Below are 27,577 nucleotides of genomic sequence, written 5' to 3'. Positions count from 1 at the left end.
AAGTCTCCCAAACACGGAAATAAAATACTATAAAGGGGATGATTTGTGTGGAAGGGATAAATTGGAAGGACTGCCTTGTATTTGTTGACCACACACCTCTAAGGGCGAAAGGATCTCTGCCCAATGATTCACTCAGCACCGACCTAGGCCCGGTATCACTAAATGTAGGTGCTGAAGTTGTTGAGAAAATGGTTGCTGCAGCAATGTCCTGAAGAGCTGCCATTTTATGTGATGAGGTGGTAAAGTGCTTCAATGTCGCATCGGAGGATTCTCACAGTTTTGCCATTTGTTTGGGGTCATTTGCATGAGGTTTGATTATTTGTAGAATCCTCTGCTGGAGAAAACAGATTAGCCCTTTTTACAGGCTCCTCTGCATTGCTTTTCTTTTGGCTTTGGTCTTTGGGCAAACCTCTGATCTTTTACCCATTGCAGCATACACAGCGTGGCCAGTACACAGGTTAGCATCCTTGTGGGGATCCTCAGAGGTCACTCTGGTAAATTTAATCCCAGAGAAGGGATCCTCAGACTTACCAGTAGATATCTGTTTATCCCTAATAGGGAAATTGTACAGTTCCTTTAGATTTCTTATACGGTATGTGATGAATCCTACGGTCTCCTCACTAACTCCCTGCCTAAAGTCTCCTCCCTGGTGCCCAGGGAAAGGCATAGACTTTCTGATCCCGACTTGGGGGTGATCGCCTAGGAGGAGAAAAGGCCCAGGGGGATGAGAGAATTCCGTGGGATGAGGCACAGTATTGGTCTTCCTTCAGGGAGGATGGCTCGCAATGCCAAAGTATGTAATGGCTTGTCGGAATAACCATCTTGCTGTTCCACAAAATGCACATATAACTAGGGGTGAAAACAATCACAAAATCATAATCCCCTAGGTCTTGGGAGAAATCAAAATCCTTCAGAAATCCAGGAGACCTAAAAAGCTGAAGACCTCCCTAACACCCAAAGATGCAGTGAAAGAATATTTGTTAATAAAACCAACAAAAGAGTTGCCTTTTCCTTTTCAATCCCGCATAATGACTAATCTTTATGATGTTCCTTTTAAGAATGTTGTGTTGTAAGGAACAAACTGGGGTTTAAATATACAACAGACGTAGGAAAACCTAACTGTGCCAATAGGGACTTAAATTCCCTGAGTACTGGGATGATGAAGAGGGCTGAAGAAGTAAAAGGTTGTAGGAGTAGTCAGCTCATTAATGCAGATGACCCACACTTGAGGGAGACAGTGAGGCTTAAAAGGACCCCCTCTGGTGCAGGGAAGGGAAGGGAGTCGTCGTTGGCAAAGAGCAGAGGAAGCAAGAAGCAGAAGCAACATGACTCGTGCTAGCAGCCCAGGCAGAAGCTAGTGAAGAGGATGCCAGGACCACTGGTTGGCAGATCTCAGCTGCCGGTCCTGAGAGTGTGTGTGTGTGTGTGTGTGTGTGTCTCCAGACATCTGAAGTGCAGAGGTCACGCTGGTACCGGAGGACAGCTTGCTCCCATGTGGCCTGTTCTGCAGAGAATGCGCAGCTGGAAGCATGCAGGATGCTGTCTCCGGTGTCTGGCGTACACCTGAGCGCATTAATAGCAGAAGGAGGCCCAATCGTACGTGGTGTGGGGGAAGGTGGACTAATAGAAGCAGTTTTTTTACTGGGTCGCGAGAAACCACAGCAACAGAAAGCCTGCAAGCAGTGAGGAAAATTGCGGAGCACGTTTTTCCCGGGAAGAGTTCACAAGCGAGTAGGGACCCCGCAGCGCTCAGTTCCCTTTCACATGTCAGAAGCAGGCGTGCAGCGTTTTGAATGCCAAACTAAAGGCAATCAGCAAAACCATATTATATCAAAGCCAGATGATTGGGATTTTAATAGAGAGAGAGTCTGTTGAAAACCCAGCTACCAAATAGGGTGACTTTGTTGAGAGTTAATACTTTCAGGCACTGCCCAAGCCAAGAGATCAAGGCCATTGCAGCCAAACAAATATTGCCAACAACAGAAGTGGGTTAATGCAAAGTATATAAGCTTAAACCTGTTGCCCATACGGTGTACATCATATGCTGAAAGCTGGAGTAAAACACACATTGCCTAAACCAAGGGAGAAGCAGAAAGAAACTATCTCTGTCACGTGCGTAGATGCGTGCGTGCGTATATATATATATATATATATATATAGCATCATTTGCAAGAGATTGTTAAGGTTTCTGAATCTTGTTATAAAGTTTTGAAGCTGCAATTTGTTGAACACAGAAGTTGTTGAAAATCTCGTCCGTTGCTCTTAACCACAAAAGCATTTGTTATTGTGAAACCCGCTGTTCGGGAGAACACCCAGATGGCAAACCTTTGGAGATTGGAGACCTGCCATGGAAGTAGGCCAAGTGAAAGTTGAAGAAGTGCTATAAGGTGGTCCTGACAGAGACACTTGATTTTATTTGTGGTGTTTAAGGAAGAGCCGTGCAAGGCTGTTGCATAGAAGTTATATGTAGTTATCAGAGTGGCTCATCAGCCTGATAAAGATAATCATTGTTGCTATTGAGGAACTGACAATGCGTTTACAGAACATGAAGAGCCTTATATCTTCTGTGTTGGAACATTATATGAAGTTGCATTGCATTGTATTGGAACTCTATTGCAAACCAGGATTTCCTTGTATCCTTTCCTTGAATTGTGAAGCAGAATCACATTTAAACCTGGAGAAGGGGAATCCTCCCAGGTTATGAAGAGACTGGTTACATTGTGAATGCTGTTATTGGTTTGAATTGCCATGCATTTCCTTATTTATTTGTTGTATAAGTGTGAGGGACAGCCATCCTTTGTTAGAGTGTTCCCTTTAGTTTATTTACGCAGGGAAATCTCATCAGGGTAAAGATAGTGAGGCGTTCATCCAACCTTTTTATATAATAAAATGGCATTTGTTGAGAAAACTTCACAACTTGGTCCGCCTCACATTTCTGACTCCACAGAGGAACATCCGTTCTCCAGCTTAGTCGCCTTAGAAGGTACATCGAGACGAGTCGGTTCTACGTGACCTCATTTAGATATCCCTTCCTTTTTCAAATTCTTTAATATTGTATCTAACATCTCGATCCCAAGCAGTTAGAAAGCAGCAGAGTTAAGAAAGGTGATGAGAATGATCCACCCAACTATCGTCCAATTTTGTTAAGGGGCACAATTGTGAAAATGAATGGGAAGGTTTAAGTGGAGCTATTAGGGAGATGTATCATGTTTATGCTTCATCCCCTCTCCTAGTGAGACCCCCGGCACTTTTTGCTAGACTTCATACCTTTTTCTGAAATGCTGAATTTTAAGGCATCTGTATTTTACTATTGCAGCACACAGCTCCTTATGGGCAGTGTTGCTGGGTGCCCGTTGGGTCCTCTAAGAGATTCTTTCTTTATCCTAGAGTAACTGCAGTTCTGAAAGATAGAGATACTTTGTATCTCTCCTAAAATGTAATATACTGAGAGATTGGCACAGTCCACCTTATGTGGAGCTTGTTTGTTTATTTGGTAATGCGCACCAAACCCGTAGGTAACTGGCCCCAACGGATACAAGGATACTTGAGACTTAGTTACAGCATGGGATAATTACAATGCAAACAAAAAGATGCAGATTAATTACAATGAGGATGGTACAGTAGGATACATACATGCATAGTAGGGTACATAGTTATTTATCACATGGTATACGCTGGATCACAGGTCATTGGACCGCAGCCAGTTTACAGTGTTGCGTCTGAAGCTAAGATGGGACTGATTGGTTCCGAGGGTCAGAGGTAATGCGTTCCAGTATTGTGCAGCTTTCACTGGGAAGTTAATTCCTCCCGATTTGGTTAGCTTAAATCTAGGTATCTTTAGACAGTGGGAGTTGGCCGCTCTAGAGGGGCGAGTCGAGGTTCTACGGATCATTCTCTCTGTAAGGTATGGGGGAGCTGCATTATTGAGGCATTTGAAGGTGAGTGATACTGTTTTAAGTAAAATCCTGTCACTTATCTTTAGCCAATGGTGGTCTCTTCTCATGTTGGAAATGTGTTCTCCATTCGGTAGGTTCAGGGCAATTCTCAAGGCATTGTTTTGAAGTGTTTGTATTTTGTTAAGGATATGTTTGTTAGCTCCAAGATATAAGGCGTTGCAATAATACAGTTTTGACAGTATTAAGGCATTTGCAAGGGTGATGCAGCTATTTTCAGTTAGAAACGGGAGGCAGGCAATGATACGTTTGCTGGTGTAGGCAGTAGAGGAAGCCATGGAGTTAACCGGTTTCTTTAATGACAGGGTGGAGTGGAGATAAAATCCTAGCGTTTTTACTTTGTTTACTACTTTAATTATATTACTGTCTATGTTGAATGCGGCATAGTTAGGGTTTAAGGGTTGGCTGCGGAGCCAAGGATCAGGATCTCCGTTTTATCGTCATTCCGGCAGAGGCCATGGGATGCCATCCATGCCTGAATGAGGAGGTGCATTTCATTTACCAAGGCCGTAGCCTTGTCAAAATTGCCCGAAAGGGGAATGAGGATCTGGGTGTCATCTGCATAGTTAATGTAGGTGAGACCAAGTCTGTCCGATTTGTCAAATAGGGGCTTGGTAAATATATTATACATAGAGGGTGAGACAAAAGATCCTTGTGGAACACCACAGGTGGTCTGGATCAGGTCTGCCAATGGGTAGAAGACTCATTGTTCTGTTTTCTAAAAAGGACTGGACGCAAGCTATTGTGTCACTCGAGAAGTGGGCTGCCAAAGCTAAGTGTTTGCACAAGACTGCATGGTCCACCAAGTCGAAGGCCACCGACAGGTCGAGGAGGAGTAGCATGGAAGTTTTGTCTTTGTCCTTAAGCTCGTCTATTTCTGTTTTAAGATCAATTAGTGCTGTTTCAGTACTATGTTGTGGTCTGAATCCAGATTGGCAGGATCCTAGTAGGTAGTTTGTTTCAAGGTAATTTGTAAGTATGCTACTCAATTATTTTAAGGAGAAAGGGTACCGTGGTGATGGGTCTGTAGTTGGTGGGGATGGATGGGTCAAGAGTCTGTTTCTTGAGGAGAGGTAGAACCCAAGACTCTTTTAGGCTCTTTTGGACAGTATTGGTTTTGAAGGAGCCATTCATTAATTTTGAAATGAATGGTGCTAAATCCCTCGCGGAATCTTAACCTATTTGGGCAGGACAGTTGTCACCCTGATAGTTAGAGGGCTTTAGAGATGGGATGATTTTCTCAGTTTCCTGAATGGAGACTGGTTAATCTGAAAGGTGCTGACGCGTTAGTGGCTTCAGTAGGAGTGGTAACTTGTGAGTCAGTAGGTGGCAATGAAACTTTATTAGCAATTTTAATTTGGAGAGATGTTATTTTGCTAGATAGGGCCTTCTGGATGCTAGTGCACCATTGTTTGTCCTTCGGTGCGTTGTCTAGAGGGGGTATGGGGGATTCTAGTTCCAGGAGGATCACAAAGAGCTCCTTAGTGTTGGGGGCGTGACTAGATGGCTGCGTGAAAGGACGTTCCTCTAGGGAGCTCCCGCAGATCCGTCTCTTGATCCTGTGAAAACTGAGGGATTTCGGTGGAAGGGCACGTCCACGGCACACCTGGAGGTGTATGAAGGCTGGGGGCACATTATGTGTGTAAATATAGCCCGTGGAAAGGCGAGCCGAAAAAACTACGGCAGAAACTAGAAACAAACTTTCTGCGTCGGAGAAGAATCCAAGATGGCCATCGGGGCACAAAGGGCCATAAAGAGACCGCAAGGCTGCAGTGGACTGAGCCGGCCAGCTCTGCGAATGTCTCTACAATGACGGGAGGCCCGAGGAGCGAGGCATCCTGCTGGCGAGCAACCAGAGGCACTTGAGGGAGGGGGACCTCCGCCGGACCTGGGAGAAAAGCAGCGGCCAGAGACACTGACGGGGAAGCCGGCGGACTCTGGACCCGCAGGGGTGTCGGATAGCAGTATGGAACCGACACATTAACTGGTGGCCCCAAGGACAGCGGCGGCTCCTGTAGCCCCCGTGCAGGAGGAAGGGAAGAGAGGGGACGGAGACAGCGACGCTGCATCACCGCGACAGAAACTGGCTGTACCGGCGCCCAGTCGGGACTGCGGGGGGCCGTTCCTGGACTGAGGGTGCCCAGGACCTGTTGCGCCGGTGGCAGTCTTGCTGGGCTAGACACTGGGTTGACGGCACGGATATAAGCGCAAGCCCGCCCCTGGAGTGTCTCACTTGGCGCCGCACGCAGTGCTATAGTGGTACAGGAGCCACCAGTACCGTTGGCCAGGAGAGTGGGGCCCGATTTGCCAGGTGGATGTCGGCAGGGGTGGCGGGGGACAGATTTCAAGCTGGAGGACGTATGGAGACGATTGCACCCAACGGATAGGCAATAATCACATTACGCAGCTCCACATGACCTGCATATCAGGTTAGATTACGTGTTTGCAGAAGCTGAGATAGCGGGAGAAATGGTGAGCGCAGAATACAAAGCTAGAGTGCTTTCGGATCACTCGCCCTTGGTTGTGCAGTGGCGATACCGCCCCCGCAGGCGCGAATCCCGACATGGAGGCTCAGAGCCGAGGCACTACAGGACCGGGGATTCCGAGAGAACTTGAGGGAGGCTATTGAGGAATATTTTATAATAAATACTGGCAGTGTACGATCCATGGGAACAGTATGGGAGGCATTTAAGGTGGTGGTGCGTGGAGTGGCCATATCGAAATCAAGAGGGTTCCAAGGGGGCATAGAGCGGGATTTGCAGGAAACAGAAAGCTAGAGGACTTGATGCGAAGGGGGGGGGAGGCCTCACGGGAGAATGGTTCTAAGATAAGAGATTTACAAAGAGCTAGCAGTGAACTTTGGGACAGACTCTGTAAGCTAAACTACAAGAAATACAAAGAGACAACATGCAGGAGGAGACAAGCCGGGTAGTCTACTGGCCTGGTTGTACAAAAATGAGACACCCCGACAGGTGATCAGAGAAGTAAAAAATGCGGAAGGTCAGATTTGTAACACCCAGGAAGGAGTAAATGAGGAGTTCCTAATTATAAATGCTTGTATGAGGATGCAGGCGAAGAAATGGGTCAAGAAACGTAGGACAAGATAGAAGATTTAGCGCTTCCCACCTTAGATGACTGAGCGGGATGAGCTGGAGGCCCCAATCCCCCAGACGAACTAGACGCAGTGATACATACATTGCCCACGTGTAAAGCGCCTGGGTCGGATGGGTTGCCCAGCGAATTCTATAAAGCCTATAAGCAGGAGCTACTCCAGCCACTGCTGGCCATGTTTATTGAGGCCTACGAACAAGGGAAACTGCCGGAATCATTCCGTGAAGAAGTGATCATCCCGCTCTTGAAACCGGGCAAGCCGAATGCGGACTGTGGGTCCTATAGACCCTTGGCGATGCTCAATCAAGATAGCAAATTACTCACAGCAGTGCTAGCCAATAGACTCAAGAGGGTAATTGGCAAGTTGATACACCCGGACCAGACAGGATACATCCCCGGCAGAAATATTACGGACAACCATAGGAGGCTTCACCACATTATCGATCATACTGAAAAAGACCCGGGCGAACCGGCCATAGTGTCGTTAGACGCGGTCAAAGCCTTCGACTCAGTGAGGTGGCCGTGGCTGATGGCGACCCTGAAGGGGTATGGGATAGGACCGGGGTATATTAGATGGGCCAAAATGCTATACAGCTCCCCGATTGCAAGGGTTAAAACAGGTACTGTAATTTCTGATAAGTGGCAACTCAGCAAAGGGACAAGGCAGGAATGCCCCTTGTCGCCCATGCTGTAAATTCTTGCACTAGAGCCATTGGCAGTTTGCCTAAGGCAGCAATACGGGGAGGTAGGGATACAAACAGGAAATACGCATTTGATATCACTTTATGCAGATGACATGCACCTCTACCTGCGCTACCCAGAGGAGAACGTGCAATATGTGCTGAAGTGATGGACCAGTACGCAGCCCACTCCGGCATCTCGGTAAACCCTACGAAGTCCAGCATATTCCCCTTAGGGAGATACAAAGGGGTTCCACCGGAAAAACTGCCCGTCTTACAGATACCCTGGCAGACTGAGACGTTTAGATATTTAGGCATAAATATATACCATAAGATAGAAGCAGAGCACAAGCACAACACAGCGAAAGCTGTTGAAAGCATAAAGAATAGCATGGAGTTCTGGTCCAAACTACCCCTGGCCATGATGGGAAGAGCAGCGCTGCTCAAAATGGTCGTTTTACCCAGACTGCTGCATTTTTTTGTAAATGTCCCGTTTTTGCTCCCCAGACGCTTCTTTGCTTAACTTCATAGCCAGGGCAGGGGTTTCTTTTCACATAATTCCAGGAATAGGGTGGCCCTGTGGAAATTACAAAACTCGTGTGACAAGGGAGGCATAAACCTACCGAATTTTGAATTGTATTACCTGGCGGGACAGTTGTTATAGGTTTCCAGATGGCTGGCCACAGAGGATTCTGCGGAAGCTAAGCTCTTGCTGAGCGATTCGGCCCCATACTTTCTAAAAGAGACAGTATGGTTGCATAAGACAAAAGTGGCAGAGATGGGGCGATTGTTGAGGCTGGGCTGGGAGGTCTGGCATAGAGCATGGAGAACTGTGGGAGACCCGGACCCGCTATCCTCGCAGGCCCCGTTGGTGGTGCTATGTGGTGAGGACTCCCAACTGATCAAAGGGGTCTGCAAATACTGGGAACCGGTGAGCCTGGCTACCCTTGGAGACATGATAGGAGGGGGAGGCAGTGGAATTCCAAAGGTTGCTGGAAGAGACTGGGGTGAATAGGGGCCAATATATCACTTACATCAGGACCATGAAACAGGTGAGGGAAAGGTGGCCTGAAACAGTACTTGCAGAAGAACCCGATGCCACCATAGAAATAATGTATGATGTCTCGGAGGGTGGGCACGAAATATCGCGGATATATGAACTCCTGAGTACGAAGGCAGGGAAGGAGTTGTCCCAGTTGAGGCTCGACTTGGAAGGGGGAGGTGGGGGAACCCATGACAGAGAGGCAATGGGATAGAGCCCAAAGATACCATAAGAAAGTGTCCCGTAATGCGAGATTCCAGCAGATCCAGTTATACATCACCCACAGAGCATACTTGACTCCTGGCAGAATAGCTAGGTTTGGTGGCTCAGCTATACAGAAATGTCCCAGGTGCGGAGAGGAGGCGGCGGGGCTGGTGCACATGTTTTGGGCTTGCCCAGAGGTGAAGAGATTCTGGGTAGAACTGAAGACGAAAATGGCCAGCCGGGGGGTGGTGCTGGATGTGGAGTCGGCTTGGCCATGCAGGCTGGGGAGCTTCCCTAGGCCATGTACCCTAAGACATATTAGCAAAATGAAAGACTTGGCCTATATTTTGGCCAAGCGTAGAATATCAATGTGCTGGAAAGCGGCCCACAGGCCTAGAGTAGAGATGTGGTGGGCAGACCTCCTTAAATGGGCAGAGGCAGAAACAGCGTCTGGTATGAAGCAGTCACTAGAGGAGGGGAGGAGGTAGGCCCCCCGATAGCCTGGAGACAACTGGTGACCTCAATGGCGAACCCCCACCAGGGTAACCATGATATGGAAAACCAGGAAGAGATAATGATAACTGAGACACCTGAAGATGCTCAGGCAGACGGTACGGTAACGACAGCTTTGGGGCGATAGGGGGGAGGACGGAATAGAGCAGAGAATAATGTAATAACTTCAATTTGAAAATGTACGTCGAAATGGTTGTAATGTTTGGAGTGTTTAAAATAATAAAAATTGTTAAAAAAAATAAAAAAAGAGCTCCTTAGTGTTGGAGCTGGCTTTGGATATTCCTTCGTTGAAGAGGTCTTTTTTTGGTGCAGATGGAGTGGCAAGGGTTTACCTAGTATTCCCCCCTTCTCTAGGCTCCTGTGACTTTTTGGTCACATTGAACAACCTCCTAGTTATGGCTGGTGGCAGTGGATGTGTTCTACCAACTATTGTGTGATGTTTCTACCGCAGGCTATGTCCATAGCCCTGGTAATGCACAATAGGGGCACCCAAGTACCAACTTGGGGGCTTCCTTCTCTTTTCACCATTTCTAGCATGGTTGTTCTTTGTTGGCCCTTCTTTTACCATTCTGTGGGGGGGAGGGGGGTCCTGTGTGTGTTTTGCCTTTGGTGGGAACCAGTGGGTGTCCCCGCGCAGGCTCCAGAGTGTCTGGTCAGGAAGGAAGTGGTGGGAGAGGAGTGTTCCACCCCAGTGTCCTTTGTCTCCCAGAGTGTCTGAATGGGACCAGCTCCCACTGGCTGGGGGTCTGGCTGTCCTGATTGGACAGCCATACGCCCCTTTCTGTAAACTGTATAGAGCGATTGCAGAGGAGTGTGTGCTGGAACTGTATAAAAAATTAGGCTCCCGGAGTGAAAAGCAAGGCGACCACTGGAAGCTGAACTAACCGAAAAAGATGACCAGAGACACCTGCAGACCCTTTGCAACACAGTGAAGCGACCACTACTGTCCTGACCCGGTTTTCTGTACTACAGAGAACTCCAAAGAGGACTCCTTCCCTTTGACGGGTGGGAACAACCAGTCCCAGGAAAAACTTTAATTTGAGCCATCGCCCGAGGTCATGTGACTTTCCAGAGCTGCGGAACCTCAATACCAGGAGACCTGCTGCCCATTTTGAGTGCATCTTCGTGGAAGGGCCGAATCTGTCCAAGTCTTTGCTGAGCCCTCAAGGACAATCCAGAGAAACAATCCAACTCGTCCAAGTCCCCTTAACGGAGTGCATATTGACCAGGCGAATTGCGTCCTTGGTTAGTGCTGCAGAAAAGGGGCCAAAACCGCAGTGATCTGAAAAGTTGATGAAAGCCGTGCCAGGCGCCCTCCCTCGAAACTGCTGCTGAGACATCCCATCCATTGTCCTGCCTTTCGTCATCAGACCAAGGAATCTGGAGGTCGGGTCCAGAGCTGCAACAGTAAGGAGCATCCAGCCCAAACGTTTTCTTCTAACCAAAAGGTACTGTGGAGAAAAGGGTATTGCTTACCTTATTCCAGAAAGTCGCCTCTGAGCACTGGAGTGCACCTAGAGGTGTCCAGTGCAACCCCCCCTCTTACCACCGACCCAAGCCGCTGCTTGTGTCCCTTTAGCAAGTCCTTTGACAGGGTCTCCAATGTTGGTTAAGCCTTCTTGCATTTTTTATACTAGTTACTAGAAAGCATCCACAGTAACTTTGGACTTCTGCTGCTTTTCAAGACTTTAAGCCTCCCCGAACTTCCTTTTAGCTAGGGTTGCATTTTAAAAGGCTTGCTGTATGAAGAACTTGCCTCTAGAACCTTATGCTATGCTAGTATAACACTAACCAAATATTTTCCTTCCAAGACATCACTCTCTATATTGCCTTTGCTAACTTAATTCAATTACCGTACTACTTTGTGGGTGCACATTATTACTGATGATACAGTAGATCTGTCAAACTCCTATAACAATTGTAAGCGTTCAGCAAATACCAAGTATTTTACAGTGGCGCTTGTGTAAATATAATAAATCTAATATAAATGTATGTGTAAGTGTTTCTTTGATGTGCTTTGCTAACTAGGTTCAGTGTACTTACCTACAACTCCCATCTTCCTTGTATGATAGGCCTGACTGCTCTGCCACTCTACCAAGGTTCCCGAGTAGTACAGACTGATACTAAGAGTTGGGGGATCTACAAACCACTGGGATAGCTTACTAAAGTCTTACCTCCACGTGGGACTTTAGGAAAACACCCCTAACAGGAGTAACTCTACTGCTGGGCACAAAACGAGCAGAGAATAAAGGACTTCAAAGCAGGATTCAGAGAAGGAGCGAGTACCATTGAACAAGTTTTGCGACTTTTCACATAACATCAAAAATATGTGGCACTGCAAATGCAACCGCTTTACTGTTTGATGACCTGTGCACAGAATTTGATGCTGTACGTCTTCCAGATTGATGCCGCGCATTTACCCAATGTGGGTATTCCAACATATGTAATTACTATCAGGAAGTTATTTAGTAATAATTATACAAGACTGCAATTCTGGGCTGGAAGTCAATCCACAAGCCCATTTACAGTTTCAAGGGATGTCAGACAAGGCTGCGTTCTGAGACCTCTTTTGTTTAGTTTGTATTTAAAAAAGATAGAAAATTGCAAGGGTGCAGAAGTAAAACTGACAGTGGTCATAGTGGTTGGCGCTTTTATTCAAGTGAGAAAATGAATAGAAAACCCCATCTTGCCCCAACTCTAAGAGAAGTTTCCCTGCTGCAACCAAAATTACTAATGTCTGGGATTCCAGATCTCTTTCAAATTTAACAAAGTTATTTTCAATTCTCAGATGCATAAGGTTTGAACCCTAAACACAAAGGATCCAGGGTCACAATCTGGTGTACCTTTCTCTACCGATGGTTAGCACACTATAGAAGGTGAGGCTCAATGCACTTAGAGAGAGGTAACCCGAGGCGTAGCCTTCGAGACAATTGCTAGGGTTTTGAAGGGAGTCCTTTCCTTCTTCACAAGCTGTTGAGGGGCCTTTAATGAGTGAGCAGGTCAGATCGTTACAGGACAAAGAAAATCCCTACTCAATAGCTGTGGGCTATTTGGAGCATGAAGTGCGTTTCAGCTAGAAATATGGTTAGTAGGGCATGGCAACAGTGAAGTCATGACGCTAACACTGCTAGGTCCAAGGTTATGCTTTTGGTTGAGCTGTTGTAAAAGGAAGATTCTCACAAAGCTGGAAAAGGTGATGAAAAGCCCTGTGAGGAACCACAAATGAGAAACGGACACAGAATTTATGATTTTGGTCAAAGCCTTTTATTAAAGTAAAAGGGGTTGGGGAAATGCCTCTCAGTACCTGCACTAGAGGTGTTTCTCTACCTAAAATCAAATATAAGGATCTGTCAATGTCAGAATATCCAGAGCAAAACCATCCTGTGTCCAAAGTACTAATCTGGTGCTTACATTCTAATAAAGATTAAAGTGTAAAGGGAAATGTATTTGGCCTTGAAAGTGCACAAATGTTCAAAAGGAAAGGCGTAACTCCAACATAAACGTTCCCCTGTATAAAGTTCAGTTACAGGGGATTGTTCCCTTCCCCTACTATCTTTTCACCGTTATATATTCAAAAGATATCAGTTCCTGGAGTTGCTCTTCCTTCACAACACAACGGATAGTCAAAACAACTTGGTTCTTTATGTTTTATCTTGTTAGGATACCTGGTTCCCCTGCCAGGTTTTCGCTCCTCTTGTGTCTGGTTTTACACAGCCTTTGGCTTATCCCGATATATCCTTCTCAGGACCCCTTTTGTGGCGATGTATTTCTTATTGCACTGTTCAATTGGTCCTTGCCTGGTGCGTTTCCCTACCCAGGTTCTTATTCACACTTATAACTGCTTGGTATTTTCTCTTGCCAGAACTGTATTGCAACTTCCATCATCTTCCAAGTCTTGCTGAAAGTTGCTGAAAGATCTGCCGGGATGAAAGCCGAAACCCAATTTTGGTTACCAGAGTGAGAACACATTTGTTGGTCACTTCCTGGACTCAGCAGGACGAGCCTTGTCACAAGCATCAAGCCCTCTGAGAACTAACTTGCAGACTACCTGCATGGATCCCTCCAACAAGGAGAGGAGAGGATTGCAACAAAGAAATCAGTCGGCTGGCACCGCCCCTAAAGACAACTAAAATGCAAGCAGCAATGTAGAAAAGTACATACACAGAGTAATGTTTTCCTACCTGATCGCTGTAGTCATCCTGCTACCATTCAGACACCGGACCTTCACCACACACAAACCTCAGCTGCATTACTCTGCCTCCTTCTTGAAAATTGATTGAAGCGGTAAGCGCACATCAACGCATCCTTAGAACATGTGAAACCAAGCTCCCACAACATCTGGCCTTACCGGATGCAAGCATCTTTCAGTGCTAGTCAGACCCACCCATAGATCTCAAACTGCAAGTAACTGAGTCTGTCCGGGATAGAGCACTGGTATTTTAGTGTTTGACAGCTCTTGCGAAAGCGCCAAACTAATTACAACTCCTATTCTTCATTAATAACTGTGTAGTATCTACAAAATCAAACATAACTGACCCCATCTCCCCCCGTTTATTCAAAAGGTGGACCAGCTTGGTTATGGAGTGAGAATAAACCTAGCAGTACGCCACCTGCTCCCACCCTCAAATCCTAGGGCACACACTGACAATGAGGACTATACTGAGCCCTGGTGAACAAAATGACCCTGCTACTTTATACAAATAAAATGGTATAACTAGAAAGAAGAAGTATATTTATGCCAACTGTTCTGTGGTCATCCTTGAATCAGAGTATTAAAGTGTGAACCTATATTCTTGTCCAACCCCCTACCCTGGTAGTTTGTTGCAGCTAAACTGTTTGTGCGATACATCAATATCTAACTGAAGGTTATTTTGTACAGGCGCACCTGGAGTCCCTTCCACGCAAACATAAGCATTCAGTTGATGCATTAAGGGGCTCAGTTAAGGAACTGCTGATGGCATGGCAATAGGGTGCTGGTAAGCTCCTCTTTTGATCATATTTGAGTGATGGTATACCGTAATCGCATTGGAGAAAAGACTTCTCTAAAGTCAACCCAGGAATGACAGCCATAACACGCTATGGCTATACATGTAACTGTACCAGGGAATGCTTTCTGTAAATGTCAATGTGAAAAATTGCAATAGAGATGACACATTTTTTCGTAATGCAACAGATTGTCAGCTGGTCTGGATCTTAAATACTAACTATTAAATAGCTCCTTAATAGAAATGTTCAGGGGTTTAAACTCTGAACATACCGAAGCCCTTACTGCAATCTCCTTCAGGACGAAGCCCTGTATGAAATGACTGTTGGCACACTCATCTCTCAAAGTCTCAGAGGACGCTATAAATGTAAGAATGTACAAGGTGTCTCTATATACCCGTTTCACAATAGCTTTAGGACCTTACAGCTCGAATCCAACATGCAATATTTCTTGTTGCACTCCGTTTCACATCGGCTTGAGGAACATGGACCTCATTTCAACATGGAGCATCGTCGTTTGCGCTTCCCTTCTCATTTGCTCTAGGATCATGGTCTCTTGATTCCACTGGCAGCCTGGCTTCTCCTTCGGTCTGCTGTCCTTGGTTTCCTCATATGATTGGATTAAGGCATTTCTTCCATGCGCTGGTGTCTCCTCAGGGGTTCACCTCTCCCGCTTGTACAGCATTTGCAAGCCTTTTTCTCCCCATTTGTGTTCCGATTGCATCAAACTCACTTTTTCATCCATTGCTTAAGCTCACTTGTTTTTCCAGGCATGAAAATCTCTGCTGCAGCATCCTGCTCACCTACGCTGCAGCTTCAGATGTCTTACTTACTATAGCACAGAAATTCTGTGTCAGATGTACCACATTTCAACTTCTAATAGCCCACTTGATTGGGCTCTCCACAGCTTATTTCTCCAGATCTGGCATTTAGACCAATAGTGTTAGCCATATCTGGCATTTAGCCATGCGTCAGACTTGTGAAGACGATTACCATGCATCTTACTTAAACTGAAATGTAAAGTCTTGCCATGCGCCTCATTCAGATGGAATTGCAAAGTTTAGCCATGCATCACACTTAGATGGAGGTGAGGGTTGGCCATGCGTCAGACTTAGACAGAATTGTGAAGATGAGCAATCTGTCACACAGAGTGAATTATGAAGATTATGCATGCATCACACTGGGATGGAGATGGAATTGTGAGGATTGTCCCTGCGTCACACCTGGATAGAACTCTGGAGATTAATCTTTTGTCACAACAGACAGGACTGTGTAGATTAGCCACATAGAACCAAAGCACTAACCCCCCTGCTTCTACTTCTACTTCCTCTAATACACCACCCAAACACTATACACGCCCACTGGGCTAGCCAACCTACACCCTAACACACCCAACACAAGCAACACTTGCAACAAACAATCCAGGACACTGGACCTTACTCGTACAAACACAAACCAGTGCACACAAGCTTAAATACCTACCAATCTACACATACACACCCCAACATAACATTCACATACAAACATCCCAGGCATTGGACCTTACCCGTTACGGATACAACAAGCCAGTGCGCACAACTCTGAATACCAGCAATCTACACATAGAACCCACAGACACAACCGTACAAGAAAACAGCCACACAGAAAACCTTACAGGCATTACCTATACAACAAGCCAGTGCACACACCCTAACATTTGCAGGCCAACACACACAGACACCAGTGTCTCCTGGTTCTGGACCTATGGGGAATATTGTCTTTTAACTGCACTCAGCTCCTTACGTTAGCTTTTTTGAAAACTTTACACTATATCCTGGAATAGGCTACTGGCAGCATTACAGTTTTTTTTTTTTTAATTTGAAAGTATTTACCGTTATTGCTGTATTTTATAACGCAACAATACATTTTGAGTTCCAAAAGGTCTGCTCCTTGTGGTCTCAAGCCCTTTTCATGGATGCAACAAAAGTGTTAGCCATCTACATCCATTGTCGGGCAAGAAATGAAATGTACTATATGGCCATGCACTTTAGAGGTCTGCTTGCAAAAAGCCAATTTAAGTGCTCAGTGTGTAAATGAACTGGTTTGTATTGAGATCTGGAGTTACAAATACAAAACCAGTCAAAGTTATGTTGCTGTGCTGTGACCGGCTGTCTGAGTAATGGTGCAGGTCCTTCCATTTGTAGGCTAGGTACCTCGACCTGGGATGTTTTATTAAGGAGGAGGATCTGCAGCCATTTGAGAGGTTGATCACTGGAACCAAGATTTAGAAGCTGAAGGACCATCAGTGGACCACTGGAGGACTGCTGCTGGAACCAGTATCGACCTAGCCAGCCACCCCTTATCAAAGATCTGCCTTCTCATTGACCGGGAGGCTAGAAAACTTCAGTCTTTTCTTTTTTTCATTAACTGTTTATAATCTTTAAAGGCAAGATATACAACAAACATGAGAGTAAGTAAAAGAGAAAGCATAGCCAAAAATAAACACCCTTTTCCCTCTGTACTCTTAACATCAATGGACTCAAAGCAGTCGCCCTTCACCCTCGTCAGGCCTGTCCAGCTGGGCAGATCTTTGGAAATTAAGAGTCGCTAGACCAGAACCTGAAATGACTACTACACTCTCGACCGCTGCACATTAACCGCAGAACGAACAGCATAAGTAGTTGTCTCTAATGGACGCTACTTAGCCAAAGGGGTGTTTGTTTGATCAGTGTTCAAGGGGCTCAGGTGAAACGTTTTGAAGAAGTCCTGATTCCGCATTCATCCCTATGATGAGCATAAAGTCCTAACCTGCTACTACCTGGGCCTGGGTTTTGGTAGTGGAGCAAGAAACTGGCTAATCTGTCTGAGATTTCACTGGACAAACAGGATAGGTAGCTGCCCCATCTTTGTGTGGGATAGTTGACTGTTTAGATGGTGAGAACTCGTAATCTCAAACTGTAAATCTATGGAGGATCGCAGAGTGGCTCTGAAATGCTAGACATACCAATATTGTTGTACACTGTACTTAAGATATGCAAGGACTCTGAGCTTACATGTGGTGCTACCTCATGATTACAATGCATATGTAAAATGTTTCTACATCTTTCCACCTACGTTTGCTGTGTAACACGGTTGGTCAGAGTATTTTGAATCTAAATTGTAATGGGTGTCCACTCTACTGTGATCATTCATATGTACATGTGGTGTCTTTATGTACCTCTGTAGCCCCTTTGCTTAACACAAGTGTGAGTTTCTTTTCCAAATTGAATTTTATTATTTTTAACCACAGGATAATCACTTGCCAGCAACTTCCGATAACCACTGAGCCTTAACTTGCATCAGCAAACCACATTACAACAGGCTTACAACCCTGTAGAGTCTCAAGGGTTTCCTCACATCTCGAGAGCTGAATATTACCTAGGCTAGGACTCCTCAGGCAGTGTCGCGAGTATATCCCCCCCACCCAACTAGTATTGATTAAACTAACTCCACCCACCCACTCCCCCACGGCAACAAAACACCTGAACCACCTTTGAACACCCAAATGTCTAACCGCACAGAAAGCCTCATGCACCTCACAGGCCACAGTCGAAAAAGATCAGTTCCTGACGGTGCGTGCCTCGGCCTCACCTTTTTGATGCGAGGGAACAGTCAGGTATCAACAATCCTTGTGTCATTGGCAGTAAGTGAGGCTCTCCGGCGGTCCTATTCCTGCTCTGTAATGTTCCAAAAAAAGGAGCCACTCTTTGTCTTTGTGCCATGTGTCTCCAGAAGGGCTGCCATTAGGCTTTCCATCTCGCAGATGTGTGATGTGTGTAACCATTCACGCTTTGTGGGAAGGGAGCTCTTTTCCACTCCCTTGCTAAGCATGGCCAGTATCAAGTTCCGAGACATGTGCGGGAGCGATAGCTAGTCCTCCCGCTTTCCTCAACCCCAAAACACATTAGCCAGGGCGACAAGAAGGGTCTGGCAATCCCCTCTATGGTATGCACCCATCCCAACACCTCTTTCCAATAGAGTTGTGCCTTCGGGCAGCTCCAGCATTGGTGCCAGTAATAGCTTATCATTGTGCATCCCCTACAACAGTGTGGGCTAATCCCTACATACATTTTCGAACGTCTGTGGGGTTAGGTGCCAGTGGAACAGCCGCCTACTATTTAGCATTTTGCTATGCTGAGCGAATGTGGAAGACCAGATCGCTCTAGATATGGTGGGCCAAACGTTTTCCCCATTCATGTGGTCCCATGTCTCTCTCCCATTGCTTTTGAGATTGTGGCACCGACAGTTGTCCCCTATTAAGTAGCACCGTGTATAGCTCTGAAATTAGCCCTTTTGTGCCGGAATGTGCATCAAGGACCTGCTCTAACCACGTCAATGGCATCTGAAGTTGTTCACACCAGCTTGGGTCTAATAGTATCCTTCATAGCTGCAGGTATTAGAGAGTTGGGATAATGTCGACGTTCAGATCCTGTTCCAACTCGGCTTAGGTTATAGCACCCTTGCACCACATTTGACCCACTCGGACGAGTCCTGCCTCATACAGCGCTTTGAATTTTTCTGGGTAAGCTAGGAGGTTGCGTAGTGGTGGAGTCCATATGGAGGGTCACAACATGACCCCCCCACTGCTTCACCATTCTTTCGCCAGATGGACCAGGAAACTGCCAAGACTGGGTGTGTGCATATCCTGCGAGGAAGTCTGTGCTGGGGCAGCCACAACCACTCCCCCAACGAGTCCGTTCTCCAGCGCCACCCATTGTTTTCTCGCAGATGATGCAATAGTATGCTCAACTGCGATGCCTTGTATTACTCCCGGATGTCTGGGAAGCCGAGTCCAGTCGCATTCTTTGATAGGATGAGTCTTGTATTCGTTTATGGGTCTTTGGCCTGCCCACAGAAAAGTAAGGAGCTCTTTTTTGATTTCTAAGTGGAAGGTGTCAGGTATGATGACAGGCACAGATTGAAAGAACAGCCGTGGGAGGATATTCGTCTTGATAGCTGTGAATCTGGCAGCCCAATACAGGGTTAACTTTGTTCACCCCTTTATGTCTTGAATAGCAGTCCAGAGTGGAAGATAGTTTGCCCATAGAGGTCACCCATTTGTGGGGTGAGAATAACCAGGTATTTAATGCCATTTTCTCAGAGTTGAATACCATGTTCTAAGATGCTACTTGAAGCTTGGGTGCCCCTCCTTTACCAGAGGCATGGCTGTAGGTTTAGAAACATGTATGCAGAACCCGAGTGCTTCCCGTACTCTGCAATGGCTGCGAGGAGGGCTGGGACAGAAGACGCTAGGATGTCATCTGCGAACATCGCCAACTTGTATTCTGTCCCACTGCGCATTAGCTCTTGTATGTCAATGCTCTGACGAATGACAGTGCTAAAGACTCGATAGCCATTACATATAACAGGGGCGATAGCGGACAACCCTGCGTGTCCCTATGCTCAAGTGAAAACTATCTGAGGTCACCCCATTGGCTACAAACTGGGCAAATGTGTTGCGATATAATGCAAGCGCTCTGTGTCGACCACCATTCTCCCAGGCCTAATTTATTAAGAACTGTTTGCAGAAAGGGCCACACGACCCTGTCAAAGGCATTTTTGGTGTCTATAGATATCAGACATGGGTCCACATCAGTCTCATTGAGGCTAGCCACGAGTCCGAAAGTCTTTCGAATATTGTTCCGAGCGTGGTCTCTTTGAGCTTAGAAAGTAACTAGATAAGTATCAGAACCTTTGAAAGGTGCGTTTTAAGAGTCATTTACAACTAAGGTCTCTGTAAGAACATTCTGTATATTGTGTGGTTTTGTTTTTCTAAGAATTGAGGTTTGAATAACCTGAAGCTGTTTATGTACACTTGAAGATATTCTAGATCTCCAAGTGAGAGATACAGATTTATTGCGTATTTTGCACATTGTCACTTCCTTGGCGATTGGCACTAAGCATTTTGTAGCACTGGTCACTGTTAGTTTTCATATGATTGTTTTTAATACTTTTTTATATTAAAAATTGTTGATTTTAAAACAATAATTATTGAAGTCAGGTTGCATTTTCCATGAACTTCTACTTGTCATTGTTCAAACTGTTTTTGTAAGTGCGATAGCCCCATGACTATCCAGCGAATTGCGTATCCAAACCTAGAACAGGTGTGGGAGCCTATTGTCTCTTTTAAGCTGCAACTTCCGCTATCAATACTCCCCTCAATGTTGCCTTTCCTGCCTCCCAGATTGTGTTAAGTGAGTGATCGCCGGTGTCATTGTTACAGAAAAACTCCCCAATGTTGTTGTTCCGAAAGAGGGGGGTCTTTGTAAAGGAGTGTCGTTACACACCCATCTGTGTCTTATCGGAGTGCTAGGCCCCCCCATATAATGTGAGGGTGGTCATATCGTGATCTGACCAGCCAACAAAGTTGATTTCTGAGTCTACTATTCTGTGCCCTTGTGCCGCTTCCACCAGCATGTTGTCTATACGGGAAAATGTGTGGGGACTTCATTTAGGGGTGCATAGCTCGACATGAATCAAATAGGCATATCGCAATAGATGCGAGAGGCCACCCATACTAGAGCGCTGTAGGGTAACGCCCCCGACCCCTTTGAGCTCCAATCCAGTGCAGGGTCTAATAGCATGTCTCCCCCATAGATTAAGGTCCCTTCGTTCCCAGGAAATCCAGAACGGATTTGTAGAATGTGGATTGTTGCTAGTTGGGTGCATAGACAGAGTAAAAAGTCACTGCCCTCATCCCAATGGTTCCCTTTACCGCCAAGTGCCTCCCTTCTCATTTCCCGTATATATTGGACACCAACAGTCCCAGCGTTGCACGGTAGAGAACGCCCACCCGTGCCTTTTTCGTGTCACCCGAAGCCCAGATGGAACCACCAATAAGCTTCCCCCAGAGTGCGTGCTCTCCCCCCCCCCCCCTCTATACTTCGTGTCCTGCACAAACATCACATTCAGGCCAGACAGCTTAAATTCTCTCAAGAGCATAGAGAGCTTTTGCGGAAAGTTTAGCCTTTTAACACCGAGGCCCTGCATCAAAATGTACTGTTAGCCTGCATCTTCCTGATGGTTAAGATCTCTCATTGCTGCGAGTAAGGAAATGAGGGCATGTGGGGAGTCTTAAGTTGTTTGTAAGTGTGCGCCTAGGCGAGAAGTGCCATCCCCGCTGTCTACCTTTGGTGCACATAAGCTCTGGTGCTTTTGGGTGCCATGTCCCCAAATCTTACATTTTAGCCCCACTCACCCCCCCCACCCACCGAAAAACCCCATTGAACTAACCATTTTGGAAACATGCAAACGAGACATCCTTGAGAAAAGAAAAGAAAAAAAGAAAAAAAAAAACAATTGAGTAACTAAGGACCCCTTGCCAAGCCGTTAACTTACCGTTCAGCAAATTTTTAGCAATGTTAGGTGACCAAAGCACCATTGCTGCTCGGTGTGTCCCGAGGACCTCATGGTGCAAAAGTCACAAGTGCGGCATTGTCAACGGAACGTTGATATCGCTGGTACTCACTGCTGACATTGGTATGTCTTTGCAGAGTATCACAACTTCAGATGTGCATAAACCGTAATGGGGTATTAAACCAGCAATATTTCCTGGAGTTTCCAGCTCAACCACAATTCGATAGGGGTCCGCGCTTTGCTTCCTTCCCCTCTTGCGCGCTTCTCATCTCGCCGGTAGCCGGCCCTCTGTCTTGCGCTTTCAATGTCCGAAGAACTCCTGCCCCTTCTTCCCCTGTTGTCACCCTGTATTCTTTGGCGCAACATTCGAAATAGCGAAAAAGGGAACCCCCACGGATATCTGACACTGGTCATGCAGTCATGTTGTTAGGGTTGTTCAGTCGCGCCTTTTCTGGAGAGTGGTAGCAGATAGGTCTTGAAAAATGTGGACGCTCGACCCCTAAAGTCGATCTTGTCGTAGGTCCAGGCGATCGCCACAAGATCCGACTTTTGCTTATAGGGGTGGCATTTTATAATGACAGATCTTGGACCGTTGGGGGGGGGGGGGAAATCTTCCTCTGTGCACCCTGTCAAACTCTATGGTGGGACTCTGGTTCATCAAAAAAAAAAGAGAATTGGCCAGGGTTATGACCTGCCTCTCCTGGCGTCTTGTCAGGCTTCTCTCTCAGGCCTATGATTCATAGGTTGATGATTCGCTTCCTATTTTCGAGGTGGTCTACTTTTGCTGCTAGGTCGAATTCCTGTTGCTTCAGATCGAGAAAGAGACTTTCCGTTTTCAATTCCGACGCTGCTGTCGACTGCTGATCGTTAACAATCGCTTCCACCTTGTCCTCCAGTGTGTCCACTTTTGATTGTATTGCAGCTATGGTCTGCGACAAGCCATTCTTCATTTATCTCATCCAGCAGCAAGGGAATGTCTGCTTTTCTTGAGGCTTCTAGGTCGTCTCCAGGAATGTTAGGGATGCTTACTGGAGAGTGGACCTCCATCATGGGTATGACTCTATGGAACGACTGTAGTGTCATCTTTGTGTTGGGGTCCAGTGCTGCCACTGTGATGGAGGAGATGGGCGAAAACAAGCCACTAAGGCACGTTTCTCCGGGGAGCTTCTTTACCACCTCTGCCCAGAGGCTTCAACCGGTATGCTCCCCTGGGGTGGGGACTCATTCCGTGTTCACAGTGTCAGTAATGCACAATTCCTGCAGCTCAAGTCCTTGCAAATGCAAGGAGCGGTCAAAGGGTGGATTTGTAGGACTATGCGGTCCATGCAATGTCACAGTTCACTGGGGAGCGCCCCATCTGGAGCAGCGATGTGAAACTTGTCACGCGGTGGCTGTACGGTCCTCGCTGACTGCTCTTCCGACTCTGGTTGAAGTAGAGGATCATACGCGTTTCTACTGTTCCGGTAATTATTTCATTTTTAAAACTCACAGGTCCTGTGTAACGCTACCCCTGTGCCATGAGTGTCGCTTGTTGGCAGCCCTTCCCCCCACATTCCTGTGGAGGTCCCGCGTGGCTGTCTTTCTCGGTTTTGTGCTCCTCTTCCCCACTCCATGTCCATGTGCTTGTCCTTAATGTGATGGTCTCAGCGTGACGTTTTCATGAAGCTTGGCGGAGGGGGCGGGGGTCTTCTAATCCGATTGCTGCAGTGTTGGAAGAATTGCTCTTCGCGTGCCTCCTTTCCTCATTCCGACAGGGTCATCAGCACAGCCCGGTAATGTATGCCGCAGCACGTGCTCCCTGAGCACATTTGACAGTCGAAGGCAACACCTGGCCTTCCCAGTGAGCCGCAAGCTTCTAAGCCGTCCCTCTCCTGGTGCCCAATCACGGGGTTCACTTATCTGCCATCCGCAGTATACGCACACCGGGTGCTCAGGAGCTTTACTCACACTCTGGTCTCTTCAGACCAGGAATCTAGTGCTTTTGGGCACCATTTGTCTCCTTTTCAGCACGGCACGGGACGCGAACAGTCAGGCAGCCATTACACCTATGCCCCCTATCGGTCTGCAGGTGTGTGTTTTTAATAAAAAAGTATAATTGTATACCTACTTACCTGTGTGGATAATCCATTACTTGACAGTCTTTGTGGTGGTCAACCATACTTGACATCAATTCTAACGCTCTGGAATCTAAGCTTTACTATTCAATCACACTACCAAGCGAGTTCAGTTAGACGTTGTGTTTGAACCAATCTACTCAACTAGGTTGACTTCACAAAACCCTACACCAGTAGTAGTTATGAAAACCACACCGACATCCCAATTTGCCACACTTTCTGGTACAGTCAACAAGTTACATGGCTATCCTACTGGTGTCTATGCTTGCAGGCTAAGTACAACTTTATCAAATTAAACCTTTAATAAAAGGTGTATGCAAGAAAACAGTTACAGGAATACATGGTGCTGGGACTAGAGGATGAAATGACTGGAGTGAAAAATTTAAAAATGGAAACCATTACTATGGCAACTTTAGGGAAACAGGTTTGTCTAGAAGTATGCAAGCGCTGTACAAACATGCCTTTGAGAAAACAAAATGGAAATGGTAAATATACTTGGGTAGGCTTCATTTAAAAAAAAAAGGCACAAATATTAGAACAAGCGCTACCAATGTTAAAGAAAATGTCATACCGGTTAATTCGGAGTCACATTTCACGTCAGGCATGCAATTCAAAACTCACCCGTGCAGACCAAATAAGCGTTGGGGGATGGGGAAAGATGATGGCCTGATCTTACCTGTAAAAATCACTCTCTGGGTCACTATGCCAGAGCTGGAAGGGCAACTTCGGATTTTTGCAATCCACAGGGCGCAAGTCATCAGGGAGTGAAGGGGTGACAGGACGAGGGGCCAGTGGTTCACTCTCTTCCACTTTGATGCCTTCAATTGGCTGCTGATGTGGTGCCTGGCCTGCTGCAATGAGGCTTCGCAGACGCCGGTTGTGCTGGATGAGTTGGATAGTGTGAATGGTCAGGCTACAGGGCTCTGAAGGGATGTCCAGCATGGTGGTCAGCCGGGGTTTGTTAGCCGAGGGCTGGTGTAATGGGGGATCTTGCACCTCAACAGTCCTGAACTCTCGCTGCAGCAAATCAAAGGAGCTTCTACTGGCCTGGGTGGTCGAAGCCTGAATCTCGCCCCAGTATTTTATCATTGTGCCTCCTTTAGGTAAATGGTTTCATCCAGAATCAACAAAAAAATAAATTAAAAAAAACAGACCAAAAAAAAAAGGCACAGCTCGAAATTGGAGACTCATTAAGCAAAATCAGTTGAGATTGTGAAAAAAACCAACAAAAAAGATTCTGCTTTAGCTAGATTTCCAGGTGGGAACATTTAAAATTTTTTAGGGACATATAGCAAACTGAGAAACGCCTGCGCATGCCAAATCGATCCAAGAACCAGAAAAGTACTCGGAACCGGCACCTGTCGGATACAAAGAGCAGCATTAGTGTCTGGACTTATTCCCAAAATGGGAGCAATTCACCCCTGTCACAATCTAGTTAACGTTCAACAAGCGGCAAAGAATGTTTCAATACAAAACGCTTCTGTGGTTTTAACCAAAGGCAGATTTTTATTAACTTTCTCATTACAAAGAATCATGTTCTGATAATTGCTAGTCACATTTTGATGGCTTAATTAAGGATATCATTGTTGTCATTCTGTTCGCAAACCTTTTCTTGGGTATTTTGGATTGTAACTTTGAAAAACAGTAGTTGGACTTTATTCCCGTCACCAAATTACAAAGTGCCCCTTTTTTTTAGATTCACTCTAGATGTTAATGATTGACTAAGTAGCCACATCCTCCACACAACCACAAACCAAATGAATATTCACATTTCAACTAAAGATAAAAAACTAAAATACAACTTCAAAGTCTACTTAAAAATCACTTCAACACAACAATCACTTCATAACTGCATCTCTGCCACAAATACGTTCATTTCATAACCACATTCTCGTCACACTCAGTCCAATTACATATACAGTTTACAGCACAACCACATCAAACTGTTCACCACAACCACCTGACAACCACAAACATCTATACATCACAACACACGCATCAAAAGCTCATCTCAAAAACATCTACAAATCACAATTACATCTTTTCAAACCACATCCCAAACACAATCCCATCAGACAGCACAACCACATACTTATCTTATTCAATACAACATGTAAGAGGTGCACTATACAAGACCAATTACATCACATCCACATCAAAACCACAACCTCACCAAAACCAAATTCCAATCCCATCAGCATGACAACCATGTCATTGGAATAACCACATCACATAATCCCACGACTACCTCACACACACGTTCATCATAACAGCATAACCACATCATATATATCCACATATAAATCTTAATACTACGATACAGTACATCAATGTTTTATTGCCATGACTAAAGACGACACGTCATACCAAAGCTGTGGTGTCAGAGACCTCAAGGATGAGAAGAACGCATGTTTAGGACTACCTATTGAGAGCTTTAGTTCTTTGCAAATTCTTGATGCATAACTCAGTATGCCTGTGCTATCCTTCATTTAGGCTTGGTACATCTGCTGGTAGGGCTACAATCAGCTCTGTCAATCGCTCATAAACAAACAGAACAGGGTGCAAGGAAACAGCCCTATCTGCTGCCTTTTTCCTCTGGAAAAACTGGTATTCTCTCCTTCAAGGACCCAGTTCACTGATGCGGAGTTCCAACAAAAAAGATCAGTCAATGATCTAAGTAATAGCATTGCAATGATGTTAGCAGACATAGGGCCTCATTACGAGGTGGGCGGAATGGGTTTAACAGCGCCTGCAATGGTGCCGGTAAACCCATTCCACCCTATTACGAGGTTCCCTTGCGGGACCCGCTCAGAATGTCTGGTCAGACCAGACGTCCTTAGCGGGTCCCGCAAGGGGACCAGGGAGCTAATAACGGGCCCATTATTAGCTCCCTCCCCATTCCCATTGAGCCCTATGTGGGCTCAAATGGGGATGGGTTTTTTCAATGAGGAATTAACGGGTCCTCCAAGGTTGGAATGGCCAAGTAATTCCTCATTGAAGGAACCTGGACCTGAGTTTGGAGGCAGCCATGCCCTTATTAAGGGCATGGCTACCTAAAAACTCGTAATGAGGCCCATAGATTTCCAATTGTTCACCCCTCGGAACTCCATCGACTGCAGTCTTTAAAATCGATGAAAAGTACATTGATTCTTTTTTCAGAGAGTCTGATTCATGGAAATGTAATGAGATCCTGAACCGCTAATCACCCGTGCCAACTCCTTTTTGGAAACACGCTTCAATTACTTTGGTTTCCTCCATACACAATTCAAGAGAATTCAAAAGCGTTTTTGTATAGAGTGTACTGGTAGAGTTAATCAGGGAAACTGGGCTCTCTCTACTGCCCTTTTTGTATAGCATAACTACTTCAGCAGTAAGATAACTGAGTCTTCCGTAATGTACAGATCACATTAAAAATTAGAGAAAAGTAGGGCACCCGAATAGGAGGTTTTTCCAATCTTTGGGCAGCATATCATGGGCTGAGGGTTTTATCGCGAATCGCTCCACATTCAGAACTTTCACATTTAGACGCATATTCACCCAGGTTACCAGACCTCCATTGGAGCTCCTACAAAATAATTACCATACTATAATTTTATAGACCTG

The 27,577-nt window shown here is 45.9% G+C and overlaps 1 protein-coding gene across 3 annotated transcripts in view; it reads right to left on the bottom strand.

Moving 5' to 3' along the window:
* Positions 1-27,577, bottom strand: part of SUPT7L (SPT7 like, STAGA complex subunit gamma) — a 138,253-nt gene that overhangs the window by 85,066 nt on the left and 25,610 nt on the right. For all 3 annotated transcript variants that reach the window (XM_069608737.1, XM_069608739.1, XM_069608738.1), the window contains exon 2: positions 24,651-25,332. In XM_069608737.1, the coding sequence (XP_069464838.1) occupies positions 24,651-25,063 (413 nt within the window). In that variant the 5' untranslated portion in view covers positions 25,064-25,332. The remainder of the gene's footprint in view (positions 1-24,650; positions 25,333-27,577) is intronic.

The sequence above is a fragment of the Ambystoma mexicanum genome, chromosome 4q, assembly GCF_040938575.1.
Source record: "Ambystoma mexicanum isolate Mex_15411 chromosome 4q, UKY_AmexF1_1, whole genome shotgun sequence".
NCBI classification, from domain to species: domain Eukaryota; kingdom Metazoa; phylum Chordata; class Amphibia; order Caudata; family Ambystomatidae; genus Ambystoma; species Ambystoma mexicanum.
This window is presented reverse-complemented; position numbering and strand designations above follow the sequence as displayed.